At 40.6% G+C, this 25,035-nt stretch overlaps 1 protein-coding gene and 1 long non-coding RNA gene across 2 annotated transcripts; one reads left to right on the forward strand and one right to left on the reverse strand.

Moving 5' to 3' along the window:
• Positions 1–2,254: 2,254 nt before the first annotated feature.
• Positions 2,255–19,501, reverse strand: LOC6650692. Its single transcript, XM_002072703.3, has 8 exons — positions 19,430–19,501; positions 9,759–10,153; positions 8,700–8,860; positions 7,875–8,076; positions 7,318–7,569; positions 6,300–7,243; positions 6,014–6,217; positions 2,255–2,735 (listed from the first exon to the last, which is right to left on the reverse strand). The coding sequence occupies exons 2-8, from the start codon at positions 10,142–10,144 to the stop codon at positions 2,467–2,469; spliced, it is 2,418 nt and encodes an 805-aa protein (XP_002072739.1). The 5' UTR covers positions 10,145–10,153; positions 19,430–19,501; the 3' UTR covers positions 2,255–2,466.
• LOC124459783 lies at positions 17,314–18,735 on the forward strand. Its single transcript, XR_006953799.1, has 3 exons — positions 17,314–17,538; positions 17,595–18,054; positions 18,144–18,735. It is a non-coding gene; the product is annotated as an uncharacterized LOC124459783 (long non-coding RNA).
• Positions 19,502–25,035: the final 5,534 nt, after the last annotated feature.

Genomic DNA, 25,035 nt, shown 5'->3' on the forward strand with positions numbered 1-25,035 from the left:
CAACTGGAGATGCAGTATTAAATGAGAGGTGGATTATCGAATGATATGTTTTTGTACATTGGTGTTGAATATCATAGTGTTATATATCTTTTGTGGGTTTGTGGCGACTAGGCAATTCTTTTTCACTTTGTAATAGTTTCCTGTTTCACTTGGCCATTACTTTTTCATGCGTTTTTATCAATTTTCCTGCTTGTTTCTCCCAAATAAAATGAGACAATTCAAATTATTCCAATTGATTCGAGTGCCTTGGTACATTGCAATGCTTTTGCAATCAATTCTTTGCCTTTCATTTAACCAAGCTGCGTATTTTATGAAATTCAACAAATACTTGTATCCGCATTCATTCATTTCATTGTTGTCACTCATTCATTTGAATTTAATTCGAACGGATTCGTTAGACTTTAGCAATTTCTGTCATTAATACAAATCTCTAGTAGATTTTCACAATGGAATAAGCCCAAGAAATATTAAGTAAATATTCATTAATATAAATGAAGTTTGCATTTCTTGGACATTAGTCATTGTGTTTTTATACCCTTGCAGAGGGTATTATAAAATTGATCAGATGTTTGTAACGCACAGAAGGAGACGGTTCCGACCCCATAAAGTATATATATTCTTGATCAGCATGAGAAGCTGAGTTGATATAGCCATGTCCGTCTGTGCGAATGCGTTTTACTCAGCCGTCTTAAGAGCTATCGGGCTGAAATTTTTTTTCGGGGTTTTTTATTACCCGGGAAAAATAAAGTATGAAAGCCATCAGGATCGGACCACTATATCATATAGCTCTAGAAGAACTAGAAGAAACATTTTCATAAAAATTGGAGTATGCTATGAAATTTACATATGTGATAATATTGGATATATAACCCCAGATCCCAAAATTTGAATGTGATCGGATAAATATAACAATATAACACAAGTTACAGTCAATATAATAATCGGCTCTGCTCCCAGCTCTGCCGGCAGCGCTGCTTGCTGTCTACTACGTCTTTCGTCATCAACAGAGTACATGCATACACACACAGACGGAACGCTACATAAACTGTATGTGTATGCGTGCGTTGATTTGCTTTGGGAATGAGGGAAGAAGAAGAAATTGTAAAATAGAGAGTAAAATTGTTTTGTTTGTATATTGATGAATTGAAAGAATTGAATGACAACCAAAATCGTTGGAATGTTGTGCGATTGAGTTTTATGACAGTCACTTGTTCACTCGGGTGCGAATATGCATTCAATTCAGTCATTTGTTTCTGCTGAATGTTAACTCAAATTGCTTTCTAATCGGTATATACCTACATATAAATCTTAATATGTATTGAAAATGTTTGGCAATAAAATTAATGAAGTAGTCATTTCTCGAACGTTCGTCAACAATTTCTGCATACTTTGATTGGACTTTGAGTGTTTTTTCAAGAATTATAGCTCTTATCGGAAAAGATAATATAACAAATGTTTTATTCGGTATATACGGTACTTACCACAAATATTAACTATAGTAAGAGTAGAATACACACCAAAATCATATTTCTTTAGTCGTTTATTTAGATTGTATTCCTTAGGCATAGATTTAATTGCTTTACTTAAACGTTACAATTCATTTTAAAATTCGAATTAATTTTCATTTTCTTGTGTTTTTAATATAAGCTAATAAAAAACTTAGCACCGCTCTGGGCTTTGTTTTATTTTGTTTCGTTTTGTTTTTGGAAAATAAATAAATAAATAAATAAATGAGTTAATTAGCAATTAGTTGATATAGTTAAGTACAATAATAAATAGCATTTTGGCTCGAAACGAAAGTGAAACGTGGCCGCGCTTTGCGCAAAGTTTTGCGCAAAACATTTTGATACAAAAATCATTTGGCAAACTTTGCTGGAAGATGCAGCAGCGATTGATCAAGAAATATTAGATAGTACATACTTATATGCGTATAAAATAAATAAGTTAAAATAAGTTAATCGATAAATGCATTTCACTTTTCTCGAGAGTTCGTTTAGACTTAGATATATGTATAGAAATATAGATTTTCACTACAAAATTAACTAGCCTATCTTTTGCTATAAGTGGGAGGGGCAAGGGTAGTGTGTTTTTAGGGTTGCATAAATTTAGGCTACATCGAATTTAGCAATTGAGTCGGAGCAATGCGCAGATTTAAAATGATGGATATATGGATCCCTGTCCAAGCATTTAAAAGCGCGCATTTCGTAAACAAATTTTACAAGTACCAAAAAAAATGAGCAAATTATATTAAATGTATGATTACCTATGGATTAAGCCTAGACTATGTCTTTAATGTAAGCTAAGTTATTAAATGGTTGGTCCAACGTTCGCTGTTGGAGCGAATATTTTCATTTATCAAGTCTCATCGAATCTTTTGAAGCTTTCGAGGCATATTGCGTTTGTTCCCAGCAAAATGTGAGAGCCACTAGCCCATCAGTTAGCCAAAACACACTGGGTGCATTCCACCTAGTACTGTTGGCCATAGCGCCCATTGATGCCGCTGTCATAGAGTTTGCTCAGCGTGTCCTTGGCGCTGCCCATGTGGGAGGATGCTGCCGACGAGGGTGGCGGCGGTGGGGGGCCGTACAGCATGGTGGGTGCTCCGTAGGTGATAGTGGGCGTCGGATCGTGGTGGTACAAGTAGCGCTCCTTACGTGTGCGCCTCTGAACGGTTTTCCAAATGCCAAAAATGCTCAGTTGGGCCAGCAGGAAGAGAGCACCAGCAAATACGAGACCTGCGAACACACAATGAAGGAATAACAAAAGACAAAGTGGATTAGTTGCCATGTTCTTGGAGTAGAAAACTCGTTTTCCAATCATCAACGTCAACTTTTAACTTGAAGACAGATAAGATCGTTTCAATCAAATCAAAACAAGGAAGTAAGTGACCTCAGATCGGTATAGTTATCAAAGAAAACAAAAGTGGGCGCCACTTGACCCACTTTTGCTCATCGCTCCAAGGCAACATCGTCGAAACAATCTTTGGACCGTCGACCAACCAACCAGCCAACCATCCGGCCAACTGACCAAGTTTGACAGCAACAAGTTGAAGATAAACAAAAAACAATGAGAAATAAAACAGCGACAATTTAATGCATGAGTTGCATATTTTGGCATTGGAAGCTGCTGCTGCTGCTGCTGCTCTGCTGCTCTCAACTGTTTCACTTTCTTCCCCTCTGTGTCTTCTACACCTCTGTCGAATGTTGCATGTCAGCTGCTGCTGCTGCTGCTGCTCGTTCTTAAGAGTGCAACATGCCACATAAATAAGCCCAGCAGAGAGACCGCAATGCCATGCAACATGAAAATACCGATGCCAGGGTAGAAATCGGGTGAAAGTGCCCAAGCCGCCAAAACTAAAGGCCAAAAACCATGCGTTGTTGTTGTTGTTGCTGCTGTTGTTACTGTTGTTGTTGTTGTTGTTGTTGTCATCGTCGACATCGTCCAGTTCACGAAATCAGAATTTAAGAGCAGCAGCAATGACGACGACGACATGCCTGATGACTATCACAGATTACTTACAATACTATGTTGCAGTTATCCAGAAGCGCCGAAACGCTGAATTAGTACCCGAAAAAAGGGTACATCTTAGGAATTCAAGAGAGTGATTCCAGCTAAATGGCAGAGCCATTAGATTTCTTTTCTCGCACGAAAATTACTCCTTATAAATTAAAAAAAAAAACCAGAGTGCCGGGGCTAACTTCGACCGCGTCAAAGTTTGTATACCCTTGCAACTTTTTTGGTAACTCTTTCCTTACCTATAGCCATCAAAATGGAAAAACGTTTTTTTTAAAAAGTCTAAAGTTTGCGAAAGAACGGCCTACAATCTTAGCATAGGAAATAACGAAGATATTGATCAAAGTCACTGTTTTACACCGATCGTTCCTATGGGAGACGGACGGCAGATGGGCATGGCTGTATGAACTCGTCTCGTCATGCTGATCAAGAATATATATCCTTTATATGGTCGGAAATGCTTCCTTCTATGCGTTGCACACTTCAGACCAAAATTAATATTCCCATTTTTGCAAGAGTGTAAACATCTATTACTTGCGATGCAACAGTTTTATGTGATCCCAAATGGAATCCCCTTTTGTCTAAGACTCTGGCTTGCTGTTGCCCGTACATCAAATGGCCATAAAGAGTAGGCTTAACAAAAAAAGAAATATATATGTATATACATATACATACAGCCAACAAACCAACCAACAACAACATTATCGTCGTCGTCATCGTCATTTTCATCATCGTCGACGAGCGAGTGAGTAGTTTCAATAACAAAGCGCACGCACTTGAAACTTTTATTTATGTGTTTGACTTGGCTTTATCTGTCTGCACTTGGACAACAACAATAACAAAAACACACGAAATTATTACAATTACAATAAACGGTCCAAGTCACTGAGCCAAAGAAATAGCGGTCTTCATAGGAGTGCAGAGGAATTGAGGGGCTCCAGCGGGTTGTTGGAGCTGGCGAGGGCGCCACAATTGAAGGAGGGGATAAAACATACATACATAAACAAAACAATGACCGAGATGGGAACAATGTGAATGCGTTTGCAGAGCAACAGTTTGTGGAAGGAAACCCTTTTTGGGGCACAAAACGTGCTATGGGAAAAACAAATAACGGAAAAGCCTAAATGCGGAAAAGATTTTTACCACTGAAAAGCGAAACAAGCCAACGAAGATAAAGAAAAAGAATTTAGGTTGCATAAATGACCAATAAAGGTAATTGCCAGACAGACCCAGAGAGAGAGAGAGAGAGGGAAAGACGCTCTCTAGTGAAAGTATTAAGAACATAAGAACATTTCTTATGTCCCTCGTACGGATTTTTACTTGATATCCAATAATTTCGTTCGTGGATGGGAGTGGATGGCGTTATGTGATCATGTAGTATGACAAATTAAGGTGCACGTGGAAAGTAAAGAGTGAGTATCATCTAGTCTCCACATGACGCTAAATTGCTGCTCTGCATGCCAGAGTCTTAGCTGGCACGCATTAAAGACCTCCGATCTTCGCTTCTACCTCCATCGATGTGTGTGGCAAATGAGCTTGAAAGAGTTGAGAGAAAAGAGCAGAAACCGTTGCTCTAATTATGTCCAATGAGCAGCCGATGCGCTTTTTGCCCTGGACAGCACGTAATTACAACAGAGATTTATGTTTCAGCAACGGTGGTCCAGGTTCAGGTGAGGCTCGGTGCTCGGTGCTGCCATCTAACGAGCCGTCAATTTAACGCTTCAACGCTGCGTTCGGCATGCGGTATGCGGCATGCGGCATGCAGCATGGCCAATGTGCCATGGCAATCGCTCCACAAAAATGACACATGGGAGTCAAAGTAGAAGCTGCTGCAGCTGCTGTCTCAAGTTGCAACTGTGGCTATTGGTATGTATCTTGTTTCTGTCCCTGGCTAACTGTGCAAACTTTTCGCGCCGCACGAAAATAAGGCGTGCAGCATCCTCCTGCTGAGGCAGAGAAGACTACGCCAACGATGACTGCGACTGCGACTTCTGCTGTTACTGTTTGCAGCTGCATTGAACTAGTGACCTGGTCGTGAGGCAAAGACACCAGCAGCATCATAACTTGTTTATGGTGCACTCACAAAACACGTTTTCGAGGAGGTGCAGAAAGGGGGCCAAGGAGGAGGGCGGTGGGCAGGTGGGCAGAAAGGGGGTAGCAACAGAATCTAATTTAATTCTCATGCAGGAGTTGGATGAAAAATTGATTCATTATCAAAATTAGCGAGCAGCCAACAATGACCAAGAACAAGGCAGTGGCTCACGATGCAGCACGCCACCCGTTGGTTCTAACAGGGAAAAGGCACGACGTCGACAACGATGACGACGATGCGACGTCCTGCTCCTTGTCTATGTAAATTTTCTACTTTGATTTGTGCTTGATTGGCCATTTTCACAGAGAAAAACACAACACAATAGAGCAAGGAACAAGTTAAAAGAGCGAGCGAGACAGAGAGGACTGGCAGACTGAGGCCGGACACAGTGCGAAAGAGGGAACTTACCATAGCCATTAAGGCAAGTGAGCTTGTCCAGGGCCACGCCCGCATAGGCCTTCTCATGGGGTCGGGCTTCAACGTCACTAGCATTGCCACCGTCCTCGGATTGGAAGCCAAACTTGTCTGTGATTTGTATGGACTGCACGAGCAGTATGTTATCATCGGCTGGGCTCACATCCCGTCGCTGGCGTGTGCTAACCAAGAACTCGCCTGTGAATAGATGTGGATGGATGCAAATGGTTAAGACGGATCGGATCGTTTTGGAGGTGGGGATGAGTTGGTTATGCCTTACCTCCATCGGTGCTATTAACTATCGAGCGCTTCTTGCGTCCGTAGGAGACTAGGGACTTCAGCTCACCACTGGCGCCATCCTCGCTATCACAAATGACGGGTTCGCAGCGTGGTATGCAGGGCGTGACGAGGGCGCGGAACTGAACCACCTCACTGGATGGGAACTTGAAGGCATCGAATTGCGAGAGCAGCACCTTGCGATTGTGCGACAGCTTCTGTATGGTGCCCATGATGTATTGGTCGGTGGGGCAGCCATTAGCATCGATCAGTGTAATCTCAGCACTGTCTGAGCCGTCCATGGCTACCAACTCCCGCACAAAGATCTCATACGGACTATTCTGCTCAACGATCTCAAAGCGCAGGGCCAGTGGATCTCCGACCTCAGCAATGCGTTTCATATCGCTGCCATCCCGTGAAGTGATCTTCATAATGACATTTGGGGAATCAATGGTGATCTCTTCGCTTAACGATGATTCAATCTCGCCTGTTACTCCCAAGTCAACGTCGTTCAGCACCGTCTTGTTGGTCAAATCGTATTGACAGGAAACGGCCAGACCCAAATCAGAGGAGGTCACAATCATGTCATGGTGCTGGATGACAATGTCATTCATGTACCGTCCATAGGCACTCTGACGCACATTGCACTCGAGATCATTGTAGCCCATGCGAAAGTCGAATTCCAGCGAGTTGTTCACATTCACCGAGCACGATTTGGGAGCTCCCTTGGCATAGACCTTGCCATCGAACAGCTTCGAAGTGCGTATCTTGGTGATCATTTCACCCGACCGACACTCGATGGATACATTATAGCAAGCGGAGAGTTCGTAGGTGGCTGCTTCTGGCACTTCCAAATAGGGATCCATCACATCGGTCAGAGTGGCCCGGCTGTGATGGGATAGACGACACACCATATCGCCAGTGTCATTGTAATCATACGAGTGGCATCTATCAAATAATCCACATAGATTCATATACTACTCAAAGATCCTCGCTAAGAAAGATCGAAAAAAAGCAATTACCTGTAGGGTGAGTTCAGGCAGAGATCACGGCATTCGTCAATGGTATTGATGTCTTGATAAACAGAGTCAACGGTTTTGAGGATCTTTCCCGAAATACGCTTAAATTCACACAACTTGCTGGGCTCTTCGGCGCAATTGTTCTCCAGATAATCGGCACCATCGTAGGGTTCCACACTGGAGCCAGCTGATAAGGTAATCCGGTCCATATCAGACAACTCACACAGTCCCGAGTGGCGATAGTAGTTGGCCGAGCTGTTGAGTAGAGCGATCGCAGAGCCGCGGGAAAACAGTGGGGATAGTGAAATGGTGAAAGGAAGGGGCGAAGGTAGGGTAGAAGAGAAAGACAAATTATAGAATTAGGAAGGAGTTTCAAGGCATAGTAAACCGCTCAAATTGTTTTTAAACAGTAGGAAGTGAACTGAAGTGAATCTCGCAGAGATGATTAGACTAAACGTTCATTTCATTTCATAACTAGATCAACTGGTATTGCGTTACATAATCAAGACGCATGTGTGACCATCCCCCGACTGGGTGTGTCTCTCTCTTTCTTTACTTACCGGCAGGTAAACTCCGACTCGCCCAGGCAGAGCTCCAAGCAGTCGCGACGCGACAAGACAGTCTGACTAGATTTGACGTGTTCGGGCAGTCGGTAACCTTGAACGCGATCAACGCACCAGGCCTTGGAGCAAGGACGCACTCCCAAACATGATTTCTGTGCATAAATGGTGAAAACAGGAAACTGTGATCGCGAAAGTGAACCTGCGAAAACAAAAATCAATAAAAACAAAACCGCATTGGGTCAGCAATGGTGTTGTGCATGTGCGTGTAGATGTGCTTTTTACGCACACGCCCCTTCACTGCAAAGTAACAGGCGATGAGAAACAGCGACAACTGCATCGACGACAACGACAACGCAAGCGACGACGACAACAGCAGCACCAGCAGGCACAAATTATGCGTTGCTGCAATACGTTGCCATTGCCAAAAGCCAGTTTTCAGAATAGGCAAAATCTAGTTTTACTTAGCCTGGGTCCAGGCCAACTTGGACCTAGTCGTCGCCGTCGCCGTCGCCGTCGTCGTTATTGGCTGGCAGGCAAATCATGCGTAAAACTGAAAAGGCGTGTTTTGCCACTGACTCGGTGATTTATGCCTCCTTCAGCTACTAAACTTCTTACAACTCCACACAGCTCTCCATGAACTAGAACTCAATAATTGAATGAATGAGTTGAGCTGAGTCGACTCGCGTCGAGTTGCAAGGAGTTGTGGCAAGTTGAATTATTGAACTTTCTTTGACACACAAAACGGGGCTAAACCGAGGAGTGCAGCTGTGCTGCATCGTCACCATCTCCATCTCTCCAATATTCTCACACTTTCTAACTCACCTGGCGATTTATCGGCAGTTGTCTTGAAAAGCACACACAAGCCGGTTTCATAGTTGACAGCACTGCAGGATTCATTGCTTTGGCATGCCTCCAGACAGTCGGTTAACATCAGGGTGCCGGGAAGGGTGTCCAGCATTTTGGCGGGAGCCGATAGCACATACCTATAACAAGGGGGAGCGGAGATACAATACGAAAGCAAAAGTTATCAGATGACATTTGAATCTCAATGTATTGAATTGAAAATGTTCACACTTTGTTGTTAGTGTGAGTGTGTGGGTGGAAAAGCCGCAATAATACTACGTATTTTGATAATGATAAGGTCCCGACAACAGACCGCCCAATAAAATGAACAAAAACGAAAGTGCCGAGTCGGCAGGTCTTCAAAACAAAAGACTCAGGCAACGAACCCGTTTATCAAATCTAGCTCTTACTGCTCTTGTTGTTGTTGTTGCTGTTGCTATTGCTGTTGTTGTTGATGACATCAAAACAAGTCATAAGATTGGTCACGTTTATGTCTTCGCCAAAAAAAAAGAGATGAAGAAGAAAGAAAACCACTGCCACGCCTCCTATACACAAGACATTTGCATATACAAGGCGATGCCATGCCGGTTCCCACTGAAAAGTACCGTTACGGCGGCATCATCATTATCATCTTTGTTTTGTTTTTTTTTTGCTTTTTTCTCTGGTCTTCTTATGCTAATCTTATTTGGCCAGAAATGTCAGTCTTTAGTTACTGGTAGCTCTTGCATTTCATTAAAAATTTATGAACTTTGCTTTCGAGTCATTGTATTATTTCGGAAATTTGTTGAAGAAATCAGAAGAAAAGCAAAAGTGAAATTATCAAAACAGTAATAACAGTTTCTAGCCAGATCGTTGCGTAAGCCAAGTCGGGGGAAATTTGTTGACCTTTTGTCGTTTTAAATTGACCACACAAACAAAAAATGATGTGGGAAATATTTGGTGAGATTTAATTTGCAATTAGTGAGAGAAATGAATACCATACGAATTGATACATTTCGACTTATAGCTTTAGTTAGGCAATAATGAATTCACACTTACCCGGTGATTATTTCGAAGCCAATCATATCTGGATCGCACTCTTCCTCCAGACTGGCGGGAGATTTGTCTGTCTTGGCTTCGGGTTGGGCCTCATTGGTTGTCACCAGGGGTTTGGGTAGCTCACTGCTTCCGGCAGGGCTACTGCTGCTGAGGGGAGCTGTTTCCTTGACTTGCTCACTGGCGGCTGTTGTGGAGCTGCTGCCGCCGGCGTTGCTGCTGCTGGTGGTGGCCGTTTGGGCACCTGCCGCTGGTGGGGGCGTCACATTGGTGCGTGGAATCGTTTGCTTGACCGGCTTGACAGGACGTTTTGTTTTGCGTGCGGCATTGGCCGCGTCACTAGCAATTAAGCAGATCAGCAGCAGAATTGTGCAGCGGCGTAGAAACATTTTGTTGACCTGGCAAGAAGAACAGAAGCACAGAGGAAATCAACAGGAGTTGGCAAAATGTTAATTAAAGCGTAATTTATGTAATTCCTGTTGTGCAAATGCAGTTTTATTTAGTTTATTTGTGAGAACAGCAGTCATCAAAGGGGCGTGGGGAGGGACAACAGAGATGGTGGTGGGCAGAAGAGGCCTCAACATGGGGGCTTTGCACTTGGGCGAACAACGGAACTTGGTGTACTTTCTGCTTGGGCTGGGCGGCATCAGCTTCAGACACAACAGTTGGGTGTTCGAGCTTTAATTGCCTGACTTGTACCGTCTTTTGGCGTTTAATTAAAGCTACGGCTGGGCCGCTTTGTATTTGTGCAGCAGCAACAACAACAAAGCCAAGAAAATTGTTAAAGTTAAGTTTAATGTGTGAAAAGTGCTGACGCCTGGGAAATCGAACTGTTTTCTTAATACACTGAGAGCGAGAAAGAGAGAGACAGAAGCGGAGAGAGTGAGACAGATAGACAGAGAGAGAGAGAGAGAGAGAGAGATGGCGCATGGAAAAGCAAACGAAGTAAAAGGCAACTAATTTTCATCACCAACTACAAGACGAGGATATTATTCAAAATAAAAGGATTGGATAACAACCGGAAAATTATAGCCTTTTGCTGAAAGCTCTGCCCATTTTTAATTTATTGGTTGATTTATTTGAGATACACACCGCAAACAATTTTCCAGTTACGAAAGCATTAAAACAGAAAAGTTAATATTAAAAAGACTCGTAAATTTTTACATCTGCTGTAATAATTGAATGGTTAAATTATGCAATGGTTATTCAGAGGTGTTAAACAATTAACACTTTATGGTTTCCAGATTACGATTTACAGCACTTGTTAATTCTCTTTTGTTTTCATTTCCTTTGTGTTTTTTTTTTGCTTTTTTTCCATTTTTGCCAATGAGTTGTGTGAAAGTAAATTTTTGGTAATAGCCAGCAAGACAGTCATTCATAAAAACAAAGCTCATTTTCATGTTTAGCATTTTTACAATCCAAAGCATTGAGTTTATGACCATGCGAATGAGTAAAATTTCACTAGCTGGCTATAAAAAGAGGAAGAGAGACCGAGCTTCATACGAGACAAAACCCACCTGTGAGATAATCTAAAATGTTGCTCATTATTTGCGAAAAGAAGAAGAAAAACGCCAGTAGCAATATAGTAAGCTGAGCTTAGCTGAGCTGTTAATAAGCAGTAACGTGAGAAAATATATATCAGCCATGAAGAAGTTTGATGTCAGGGCACTTGTTGGTTACATAATTAATTGCTGATATGTGTGTACATGCTCCAACTATTTATAATGTGTTGCGGGGTGTGAGTCGTGCAAAGCAAGTGAAGTGAGGAGGTGGGGTGAACTGACCCCAACTCCGCCTTTGCCCCATCTCCATCCCCATCCCCATCCCCCACAAAAGACTCGCACATAAATTATGAAAGCCAAACAAGAAGAAAGAAAGAAAGCACCGTTAAAGTTAATAACATGCTTGCACTAAAAACAATATGCGGGTTGCCCCTGCCACAGTCGCTGCTGCTGCTGCTGCACCATTCTTCTGCTCCATTGAACGGCAGAGAATTGAAGATGGAGAAAAGAACTCATTACGGTACGCTCACTTCCACTAGCAATTAGTTTGTATGAATGAATTTATGCTAATTATAGGCCTTGATGACCGACGCGCTTTTAATAAGCAGCCCAAAACTCACCCGGCGTCGGTTGCATTTTGGGGGCAAAAAGTTTTGTAAAAGTCTTTACTTTTTTCGGTTTTGTTTTGCTTTGTTGTTTGATGCTTCTTTTCGGTTCAGCTTCACCTGCTAACCCACAAATTTAATGAACCATTGACCAAAGTGGACAAGAGGCAAAAGAATAAAAATATGAAACTAAAAAGAAAAAGAAGGGGAACACGTGTGCGTTTAGCTTGTGTGTGGCATGTGGTTAGTTACATATAGGTATGTACATCTATATATGTATATATTTTTTTGTGGTTTTGCCTCGCTGGAAGCGATTGCATTTGGTTTTCCCATAATACACAAAAAATAGAAGACGAAGAGGAAAAATCTGAATCTGAAAACATTTTAATTAACATGTAATTTGTGGTTAGGCAAACGTTTTGCGTAGCTCGCCTATCGAGCAGAAACAAAATAAAAAGAAACAAAAGAAGAAAAAAAAAACACATAGATATGTCTATCAATTTCACTAATTGAACGTTAACAAGCAACTTACAGCCCAGGGTTGTGGGGTTGGGTTGCCTGCCATTGGTTCGTCCCGCCTACCCATCAATCATCAGTCAATGACGGGTGAGCTCCCCTTCAACTCACAGTTATTGAGTGCGAGAAGATGGAAAAGCGTTTTCATCTCGCTTGCGCGAAAATATGCAAGGCATTCGTGTTTCCTTGTTAATGTTTGGCGCATAAGCAAAAGTTCTCTAATCATATGGAGGAGGAATGCTAGACTGCTGCTTTTGCTCCTGCTGGTTGATTACATTCGCTAATAGCTTTTCTTCACATCCGCATTTCAAGACAAAAAGGAAGCAGAATAAGAAGAAAAACACATCTAAACCAAAAGGGCAATGAACTTGAATCAATTTGCAAATTGGTTTCTGTAATACGATTGGATTTTTGAACTCGTTTCTTACATGATTTTTAATTGATTTAACGTGGATTTCGAATCGATTTGCCACCAAAACAACAAAAGACTTAGGCAACGAACTACGGTTCAAATTGTAATAAAAGTTTATAAATAAAAGCGCGCATGACCTTTACATTCGCTAGTTCTCAGTAATCCAATATTTAACTGAAAAGTGCCTTCATACGACTGCCAGAGCATCTTTAACTATAGATTCATTTATTTGGTTCAACGCAACAGAAAAGTTTAAATGTTTGTTTGAATTTAAGCTCTATAAGCTTTAATAATTGTTTTAAATTGATTTATTTCTTAAAAGTTCAACGACTGATATTCGTGTTTGGATTATAAGTAAGTGATTTGCATATAAGTAACTTTATTTGAAAATAAATAAGCTCGATCGGTCTAATACTTTTGATTTTGTAAGCAAACGAAAAAATCTCACAGGAAAAACTACATGAAAATAAAATAAAATAAAAGTTGTGCATAATAAATTACACAAATTATTTATTTGAAAAACATTCAAATGATGAAAATGGTAAGAGTGTTTTCTAAAATTAATTATATAAATAGTGCCTAGAGGCACTCCTAAGCTTTAAAGAGTTAAAAACATCCATGTATCCATTTGATCACTTCTGCGACTTGCATGGCAAAAGTTTCCCATAATAAATACCACAATTTATACATGCCTGATATTATTCACAAAGTTTTCCCTATATATCAGGTCATTCAATTTGAATTTATGCCACCAGAAAACCAAATGCCAAATGCTAATTGACTTTTGAACATGGATGTATAAAAATTTTCACAAACCTATGGCCAAACAAAAAAACACTTTCTCAATGGAAATGCCAACAGGCAAACAAGTCTTTAAATACTGCAAAAAAAAAAACTGAAAGAAAGAAGAATGAAGCTCGACTGAGCCTGAGCATGCATAATAAATAAGTCTTTGTAGAGCGACTGAGGCTGAGAAATGACCAGCGACCCGCAAAAAGGAGGAAGCATCGTATTAACAGCAGGGGCAAGGCGGGAGCAGAGTTGCAGTCGGTGTAGCAACGGAATGGCGGCATTATCATAAACTAAATATAGCAGCAAATATCAATTTGATTGTACCCCGGCCCCGGAGCATAACAGACCACAAATTGAGTGCAGAAGGAGAGCGGTGGCTGGCTCATTGTTTGCAAGTACCGTTGAAGTCCGGCCAGAGCTGGCCAGTGATAAATTATCACTGCTGGCTCAGTCCATTAGTTTGCTCTCTTTTTTCGGAAATGTACGAGGCGAGCGAGTTAGGAGTTGCCGGCTCTAACTTATGGCCAGCAATAAGAATAAGAATGAGAATGAGATTGCGCTTTAAGTTTGGAGCCTGCCCCAAAGTGAGTAACCTGGGCCAAGGCGTTGGCGTTTATTATGCAAATATTTTAGCCTTAAATTGCGGCTGGCAAATTAATATGCACACACAACAGACGTCCAAGGGAGAGAGAGAGAGAGAGAGCGACAGACTAGTGTACAATGTCACATTCATTTAACGGCACTTGGCTGATTGTTATTTAAAGTTCAGTTCATAACAATTGTGATGCTGTCGCACAGTTAACAACTTGATTGGTAGCGCTGGGCACTTGGCTGACATTGAAATGTGGGCCTGGCCACCTGGCACCCGATGCCACAATCGATGCCCGCCAATGATTGTTGTCGTTGTTGTCGTCGTTGTCGACGACGCGTCGTGTCCAACAGCAACTTCAGCTCCAACTTAAGCCTCAACTGGTTGCATAACTAACAATGTTTAGAGCGCATAAATACATGGCCAGCACACGGAGCAACTGCATCCAACAACCATCTACACTAACATCTAACATTCTAGACTAACGGAGTCCCGCACAAATGCTCATGACATGCAAAAGAATTTCAGTTATGTTGAGCGATTATGCAGAAAACAGTGGAAACGAAGATGCAAGGCTGTGAAACGGGGAGATCGTTGAGAGAGGATTTGACCATTTAGCAATGCAAATTGCGTTGTTTAGTTTATAGATAATGTCATTCAGAAATGGTCATGGAAAAAATGAAACAAAACACCAAAAGAAAATAAACTAGTTCGCTGCCAAAGTCAATTTCGATAAATGCATTTGATAAGAATAAAGAACGACAGTTGGCATAAAAAGAAAAGCAATCTACTATGCAATACTGCGCCAAATGGAGTCCAACTCCTACTGGCTTGTAATAATAAATACTTATAAGTAACATCAAACATTCGAATGAGCAGACTTTAACAATTCTCTTATCTGCCACATTGGCAAGTTTGTGTTCCCAGTCTTTTGTTTTCGCATATTAAATATCTAGAAATGATTTCTATGTTTGACTTTTACTTTTGCATGAAAAACTGCTGTTTTTGGCCCTAACTGCCGTGAATTGGCGCTTCTTTAGCATCATCATCATAATCATCATCACCATTATTATTGGATATTATATTGGCAAAGCTATGAGCTAATTGATGCAGCTTTCTTGTTTGTATTTGGTCATTTATAATCATTTATGACCATTTATAATCATTGTGACATAGAAACTGCGGTATAACCATTATAAAGGTACTTGGATGTCCATAAACTTAACACTTTAATGGTCATAAAAAAAAAACGTCGTCAGCTACAACTTAATCTTCATCATCGGCCCCAAGTGTAGAGCAGAAAAGAACATGACGGAGAAGAAGAGAAAAGAACTTTGCTGGCAAGAGGAATCGGAGACAAGAGACTACCTATGGACATATGACTGGGCAATTAACACTTGACATTCTTTTCACTTTTTTCTCTTTTTCGTTGGCCTTTGTTTGCATTTGTTGTTGTTGTTGCTTGTGGTGATATGCTTTAGGCACAATATAAAATCCAGCACTAATCGCCTCATAAAAACACATTTTATTTGAGCTACGTGACAAAGAACTTTTGTAGTATATTCGTTGTTGTGTTTGTGTATATGGTTTATGACGTATCTTAAAGCCTGGTGTAGGGATCCAGTTCTAGTTTAATGGGCGTGAGTCAAGTGCCACGCACATTTCGCTTTTTAGCCCAGTTTAGTCGGTGTGTGTTGTACTTGAAAATGAGTTGACACTTTCTTTTGTATTGTGTGGAGTCAGTCGATGGCATAAAATTCTACTTCAGTGTTAATTTGAGTCAATAAAAAAACGTTTAAATTCTAGAAAACTGGCTCAAGCATAGAAATCGAAGCGTTTTTGTGGTAGAAAGCAAGCAAATTAAATGGAAACTGTTTTGCTTATTGTTGTTGTTGTGCAAAAGATTGTCTGTGTGTGTGTGTGTGTTTGTGTTCAGGCACACACTTAATTGTTGGAAATTGTTGCGGCACGTGTCTGGTTTCTCTCTCTCTCTTTAAATTCTTGGCCTAAAAGTAAAAATTCATAAAGATGAAAAACCCGAAAAGCTGACAGCTAAACATAAATCCCCCCCGAAAACGAAAAACGAAATACAAAAAACGAGAAGGAAAAATGGAAAAACCAAAACCAAGGAAATGGCTGCTAACAAATTGAAAAGCGCACGCCAAAGTCGCATCATCATCAACATCCGCAGGAGGAGAAGGGGTAGGGTATGAGAGTAGTAGTGGAAAACTGGACTTTGAAAATTAGGCCACCGCCTCCCACAGTATACGAAAAAGATTTATGCCTAACTGTTTCAACTATTTCAACTCCTCCTCCTCCTTCTGCGTTTCAGTGAGCAGCCTCAGTACGTGTGTGCATTGCAAATTTACGACTCAATCAAATGCAAATGTTTCAGGAACATTTTTGATACAGATTTTTTTTTTTTTTTGCCGCATGCCGCCTGCGACAACGTGACCCATTTCGGGCAAACGGTTATAAATTGCGTGAAAATGCATTACGCAAGTACAAAAGGCTGTGAATGGTGGCAACTACAGCAGCGGCTGTAACAACAATGTGAATGCCGCTCCAGTTTTGTTGGCTAATTTATGCAACGACAAGCTCAGTCTTTGGTTGGCAGGTGGAAGCTGTCGGTGCACGTAACTGTCAACATGGTGCAAACTAACTGTAAACTGCAAAAGGCAGCAGGTAGCAACCACCCACCCACACCCACATACCACCCCGACCACACACCATCAGCACCACCAACTGCGCAGCTAATTGTCGAGCCAATTTGCGGTCACATTGTTACACCGCTGCCTAATAAATTTGTATGCCCGAATGATGGCCTGACCGGAATCGGGCGGGTCTTCTTCTATCTCTCTCGATCTAACTAGATGGTTCTGACTCGAGACTGAGACCATCGGAATGTGCCATAAACCCATTTTCCATTGCCATTTGCCACAAATAGTTGCAAGACACTATACACTAAACTATATGCCATTTTTATGGGCATGCTGAAGGGACACTCAGAATTTGTAAGCCCTCAAGATATGAGAGAATTTGTTTTATTACTCCGAACGTGCTTCCCAATCTGTTGGCCCACAGCAAAATAACGTACGAAGAATTGATTTATCAGTGAATTATCTGTCATCAAAAACGAAATGAAGCAATTTAGATCGAAATTTAACCTATATTTTTTTGGGTAACTCTTTTACCTTTTTTTTTACTCTTTTAGATATAACTTTGGGCAAGTCAAGACGATCAGCGACTGCCAACAACAAATATGCTTAGCCAAAGACAAGAGATTTTAAAAATTCCATAAAAATGGCCATACAATAGCCATATTGCTATTGGCTTTGTGTTTGCGTTGAGTTGGGCATTGAGATTGGTATTGTTTGTTGTTTGCTTGATAAACTGACTGATTGATAGACTGAATCTATGCAGCTTTCAGATTCTACAACTGTCTGAAATGCCGTCTGCTCTATGATTTTGCTGTGCCGACGCTGCGCTAATTTGTTGGCATTGGCCAACATAGAAGGAGAGACTGGGGTCTGGGCAGGAAATGCAGGCGCAAAAGCTGCCGACGACGATGTCTGGGTAGAGTCGCAGATTCTTGGCAATTTCTGTTTGATTTATTAGCCATCATTACACACATTCAATATGCTATCTGCAATCAAAATCAATACATCTTTACTCCATCGTCCATTTATACAGATACAGATACATAGAGATATGTATGTATCAGTTGAGCATTTTCTTTAGTACTTCCGGCTCAGGTGTTTGTCGACGGAAGAGGAAAATGTCCGGCAGCCGAAAAACAAACATTTTCCGCTTTAAAAAAATAACTGGAACGGGCCAAACAATTCTGCGACTTGGCCGTACATAAATAACAGCCAAAAATAGAGTCAGTAGACCAATTGGCCATTTTGGCCCATGTACAGACAAGCCTCATTATATAATTTGCACTAACAAAAATCCATGCAATTCCAATAGGTAACAACTGTCTGTGTCTGTATCTGAATCTAACTATGTCTGGGTGCAGAGATTTATGGCCAAATGCATTTGATGCCCATTTCTGGATGCGTCTTTAAAACGCAATAAATATTAAAGTCATTGGCTCTGCGTGCCGTTTATTTTGGCGAAATACGAGGTACGATGAAAGAGCTACCAACCAGAAGCTGGATAGCTCGATGGTGGATGTAGTACAATATCACATGGAAAATGTGGAACAGTCAACGAACGGCATGCAAGACAAAGTCTCTCCTGCTGTCTCCCACTCCCTCTCTCTCTTCTTTTGTTGTGGGCTGATAATATTCATTGCACAATTATGCCTTGCCTTTTTAGTTAATTTATGCAGTGTCTGCACGTCAGTCAGGTGAAAGATATCTATATATACTAGCAGATGGCGGCCCACGCCAAATTATTTGCTATTTAGCCAGCCAACAACAAAAACAACACTGGGGCCCAGTTAGCTGATCGGAAACTGGGTCGAACGGCAGCCGAAATGGCTTAAGCTGATTTCCTGCCAAGCGAATTTCACTTTGTTTGCATTTTAATAAACATTATCGAGAGCCTGCAGATGAACTAACCGGAGATTAAACAACTTTTTTTTCTTTTATATATTTTTTCCTGCACCCTCTCTTCCTGCTTATCCATTTCATTCTGGCTCTCGCTCCAAGTTGTGTTGGTTAATTGTGAAAAAATGTTTACAATTTTATTATTTAGTTTTTTCATGGCTCTTTCTGCAGAAAAAAAGTTATAAAAAATTTCTTAGGCCTTGTGGTTAGAGTAGCATTTGTTGTGTAGGCTTAATGGTCATTATGGCCATCGTTTTCTGCGAACCGGACAAAAAGCATTCAATATTGTTTATGACTTTGCCAAATCCTTTCATTTTTCCGCGCTCACACACACACACACACAGACACACATACAAACACTTCGGACACTTCGTATTGCAGTCATTTGTGCTTTCAAAAATACATAAACATAAATTCTATTGAACATTTGCAGAGTTATTAAGCTTCCATTTCGATTTCCTTTTGTCAGTGGGCTTTTATTAAATAATTAAATAAACTGTAGAAAATCTGATCTAAATATTTTATTTAAGTAAATTGTTGGAGCTTACTTTTCTATTAATTCTAAATATTGTATATGATGGAAAAGTCTTATATATCTTCATTGATGTTGTTATTTAACTTTAAGAGGAGTCATTGACCAAGCTTTTGTGTGGAATAATATATTTTGTGTGTTTCAAAAATTCCAATTGATTATCCACCTACCTGTTGACTGTTTGTACACCTTCCCTCAGTGGAGACAATGGATGCTCAGCGTGAGTGTGTGTGTGTGTGTGTTTGTAATCTGTAAGGCAAACGAAATGCAAATTAGATAAATATTTGCCTCCTTGTAGCAGTTGCAACAACAATGGGGGGAAGAAAGATCATTTCAATTTGAGCCAGAAACCCACTTGAGAGAACTTCGCTAGAAATACAATGTACATCCACAATTCCAGTGATTCTTATCAGATGAGGCATCTGCAGCAGCAGCAGCAGCAATTGAGTTTAGTGTGACAACGTTTAACGTGAAAACAAGAACTAAATAAATAATTTTTCTGTCTCCATGCCAAAGGAAAAAATCTCAACGGCAAACAATAAGATGCAGCGATAATATCATTATAGGAGAAAACTTACAAAAAAAAAAAAAAACAAACTAAATAAATACAGAAAACGAAGAGAGGCCATGGGTATCCAAATGGGTATCCGTCTCCTGCTTTTGGAGCGCTTATCTCGACTTTGAATCGTCAGCAGGTGACATTGAAGTAATTTACTTGCTGGGGCAAGTTTTTTCTCATTGCTACCCACACAATTTATTTGCAACTATTTAAGCGAAGAAGAAATAGCAGATGAAAAACTGAAAACAAATGAAGTAAGTAAGTCGTCTCGCCGACTTGGGTATACCATACACCAGGTGAAACAAATATTTAAAATTTCGAAAACCAAATGTATGTCTACTAAATTGTTTTAACATGCCTCATACCATTTGCTATCTCGCTCACTCTACAAACACACAAGCACTCTAGCGCCGCCACTAGCCAACGGCCAATTCTGCCCTTATGGATCGCGTAGCAAAATACGTTCGTACGTATATTTTGTATGTTTCTAGTCCGATTTTAATCAAATTTGGTAGTTTGATAGAAATAGATAAGATTTATTAGTCTGCCAAATTTGATCGCGATGGTCAAAAAATTGCAAGAGCCAATCGGTTTTTTCTAAATTATGGAGGCGGAAGTGGGCGTGGCAATATATTAAAATATATGTATTCTGCGCGCATACTAAGCCAATATACATGCTAAATTTGGTGTCTTTAGCTTTGTTAGTTTTCGAGAAAATCAGTTTTGTTTAATTTTCGGGGGCGGAAATGGGCGTGGCATAATTTTTAAATAGTCAATATCTGCGCGTCTATTAAGCTAAATTACATACCAAATTTAATGTCGGTAGCTTTCATAGTTTTTAAGAAAATCAGAGTTATGTAAATTCCGGGGGCGGAAGGGGGCGTGGCAAAAAGTTGGAAGAATTATTTTCTGCGCGCTAACTAAACGAGTATATAAACCAAATTTGATGTTTCTATCTGCTATACTTTTTAAGAAAAACAGTTTTATGTAAATTCTGTGGGCGGAAGGGGGCGTGGCAAAAATTTGAAACAAACTCGATAAGCGTACATACTACACGAGACTGCATACCAAATTTGGTGGCTCTAGCTCTTATAGTCTCCGAGATCTAGGTGTTCATACGGACGGACGGACGGACGGACGGACAGACGGACATGGCTAGATCGACTCAGTTTTTGATCCTGATCAAGAATATATATACTTTGTGGGGTCGGAGATGCTTCCTTCTGCCTGTTACATACATTTTGGCGACTTTAATATACCATTTCACCCTATGGGTGTATGGTATAAAAACTAAAAACAACAAGAAAAAAAACAACTAAAAAACAACTTTTAAGTTCGTGCCGGCTGTAGTAAGGCAGTAAGAGATTGGTGGGGTGATGGTAGAGGTGGACGGGGAGGGGTGGGGGAGGGGGAGAGAAAGAGGAGTTGAGCCTGAGTTTACGTATTATTAGCAAAGTTGCAGTTGGAGTCGGAGTTGCAGTCGAAGTCAGAGCCAATGTCAGTCAGCCAGAGCACTTCTTTCTTCTTGCTTTATTATTGGCTGACAGTGTCGCTGTGTTGCAGTTGCAGTTTTCAGTTGTTGCTGTTGTTGCATTTCGCATTCCATGCTAGCGAAAGTTGACCTAGTCGACGATCTTGGTTTCGGTCGACCCCCTCTCCTGATGTTGCTGCTGTTAGTCGGGGGCATAACTCAGTCTTGGCTAAATTTGCTTATAAATAGCGAAATTAAATATGGCCAGCAGCCAACTAACCATCGGCCGACTAAACAACAAAAGCAATGCAGTTGCATTGCCTTAAAAAGTCTACCAATTTTAACACATTTGCAGCCCCAGATCATCAGATCTCTTTCATTTAACTTGGCTTAGTTAGTTTTCTCCCCACAGTTTATTCTTGTCCCGAGTTTAACGAGCTAAACAACACAAAATGTATACAATTAACTATGCAATGCACGCGCCGCGCACCGCGCACTTTTTTGGTTTTTCATTTCGTTGAGGTTTTTTGGCATTTTTTTCTTTTTTTTTTGTGTTGTGTTTTGCAACTTTCTTTTGCCATTTCAATGCAAATTTAAGTGATCATAGGAAGAGGAGAGTATTGCTGGGGCAGTCTGGAGTACCGGAAGCATTCTAATCATTGTTCACTTTTACTTTTATGTGCGAGTAACTCTACGACTATGAAAAATGTTCTTAAACAAGATTTCACATTGTCTATAGCAAACGGAAACGCTCAAACATTGAACTGTAACACTTTCAATTGGGGTCAACGAAAAACGTAAGAAGAACTATGAAAAGAGTAAGGAGTAAAGAGCTCCCATTGTATGGGTGTAGAATGTGTGGGGAGAAAAAAAGCCCAAGTCCACAATGCTTTTTGGCTCGTAAAATGCGGCCAAGTGCTAAACACATGTGCACAATAGGCACTCACCAAAAAATGCCAGGCACGTCGCCCAGCCCAGACCACAGATAGGCCGGCATAACGTGGCCAAAAGACCAAAAGGGCGAAAGAAGAATACACCGAGACCACAGAGAAAAAACGACAACAAAAATACGTCAAATGTTGAGAGCATCTAAACTAAAATCGAGCCTATTAATGTGTACTATTTTCGTTGCTTTCATGGAACGCAGCCAATGTCAAGATGTTAAGAGCCAGGAGTGAGACTTCGACCAAGGGGTCTGCCAGGGGTCGGTCCAGGGGCTCGGTTCGGTGGGTATGGCGCTTTCTTTTATGCGGTCTCAGCCAATTTTTGTCACGATTCAGGCACGTTTAACGTTTATTGGATTATTGTCATTAAATTTTGTGCGGCGTGAAACGTTGCGACGTTTTTTTTTTGGTTGCTGAAAGCGAAATTGAGTGTCCATTGAGAGACTGCTAAACGAGCAACGAAATATTGTCAAGAATTGCCGAGTAACTTGGTTGAAACTGCAAATTATACCAGACTAGAAATCCACAGATAACTTTCTGACGACAAACTGTTAGGGTTTTATTCCATGCTCTGATCAGAAGTAAATTTTCCTTTTATTCTGAATATTTTCAATTTCTTCAAGGAATATAGAAACCTCATTATAGTACACAATGAGTAGTACTTAGACCGAGTAGTTTGGCTTATACTCGATTATGTTGTTAATCAATAGACTAATAGATTTATTCTACCTTAAAGAACGATTATTTCGTTGCCTTTTTCCATGGGATAGGTAACCACAACTGAGTCTGTACTCCCAAAATTGGACAATTAAAATTAATTATTAAATAATAATAACTGAATATGGTGTAGTAAATTATTCTTGCCTCGATATCTCTTTGATTCATTGTCAAAAGTTTTCATTAAATTTGAAGGGGATTTATCCTTTCGGCTAACATTAAATTTATGCTTAGAGTTTTGCACAATTTGATAGGCATCCTTGGGTAGGCTTTTACTTTTACTCACATCAGATGCAGCTTTTTCTTTTGCCATTATCAATTGACATATACGTTGAATATACATAAATACATAAATACAGATGCATATGTATGTGTGTGAGTGTGAGTGTGAGTGTGAGTGTGTGCACATGCTTACAACCATCTGCCAAATGTCAAAGTTTAAGCAAATACAAAACGCCTTGATCGTGCAAACGGTTGAGAGTTGCACCCAAAGCATTTTCAGCTCCTTTATGGCCAATTTTTCCGGTTCGCTACGGATCGTTTCGTTTGGTCTTTCATTGTTTTTCGCGCTTATAATCGGCGGCAATCACAAATCTTTTTTTAGGGGATTCATTTTTATTTATGGCCCGTCGTCGTCGTCGTTGGCATCGACGACAAACAAGCGAAAGTCAAATTCTTCAACGATTATTTCTAGGTAATTTTCGGCAGCTCTGTCGGAATCCCACAAAGATTTTGTGTCATTTGACTTGAGCGCCTTGAGGCGTTCATGTCCATGGCCAACTCCTGCCATTGTCTGGTTTCCATGTGTTGCTTTTTTTTGTTTTGGGGTGGCAAAAGTTCATTGATATTTGATTTGAGTCTCCAATCTGTGAGTGTGTGTGTGTGTGTGAAAAGTGAAACTTACTTGAACTTGGCTTACATATTGATGCTTTTCATCGTTGCAGATGCATTTTGTTTTGGGGGCTAAAACTTTTATTTTTCAATTAAATGGCAATTAAAATGTATTACCAAAGCAAAGCAAGAAACACGAAAACTAAAACAAAAATACTTTCACACAATCGCAAATTATTTCGGGCAGGCACTTCTGAATGAATTAGCCAAACTACTTGTCAGGCCACAGTTGGACCCGCCTCTTGCGTTCCCATCATCCAGACATTTGGCAATGAAAGCGAAGCAGCCAAGAGCCAATCAAGTGGCAAAGCAAACGAGTAAACGAGCAGACTGCAAACTCCTGCAGCATTGCATAGTGAATGACAGTTGAAATGAGTCTCGGGTTTCTCACAAAACGGGAGGATGGAATGGAGGCGGCTGCAGCAATGAACTCCAATGACCTCCACCGCCCCACTAAAACAAAACAAAAATTGGCCAACTGCCACAGGGGGTATGCATAATCGAGTCAAATCGAGACGATAGAAAGTTTTTTTTTGTATTTAACCAATTTGGTTCATAAACACCAAAAAAAAAAGACCAAAAATTCAGATTTAAGGCACATTAACCCACTTGTCTTAATCACAATCCCAAACAGTTATATGTCTTCCCACTGTGGGACAATCTTTTGCTAATTGCCAAGCCAAACAGTCGAAAACTCGCACCACAGACTGACCCATAAGTTGACAATCTCAAATAAACGAAATGAAGCACACTGCAAACTGAGGGAGAGGGGGACAGCGAGAGGGAGAACGACTCGATAAATTTTCAACTTTGATGAAACTGAAACGGAAGCGGTTTTATTTATGCGCCATTAGAACTGTTCAGATAAATCCAATAACGATTTCTTTCCGAATGACAACTTGTCAGGTAATCATAAAAATGATCATAGTAATGATGATTGTCATTGAAAGCCGCAAAATTACATTAAGAACAGCAAGTTAGTTGGACAAAAAGCCCGTCGATGGCTTGCGACAAGTGCCATTCGAATAAAATCTTTCAATTTCACAGCAGAATGAACATTCAAAATATTTATGTACACGTTTGGGGGGTCCATTTCGTTAGTTTTTCTCGTTGGTTACGTTTTTTGCAGACATTTGAAATTACTTTGCTGACACGAGCCGCCCAAACAAGGGCGTGGCAAAGACCAGCTGCAGC

The sequence above is a fragment of the Drosophila willistoni genome, chromosome 3R, assembly GCF_018902025.1.
Source record: "Drosophila willistoni isolate 14030-0811.24 chromosome 3R, UCI_dwil_1.1, whole genome shotgun sequence".
NCBI classification, from domain to species: Eukaryota; Metazoa; Arthropoda; class Insecta; order Diptera; family Drosophilidae; genus Drosophila; species Drosophila willistoni.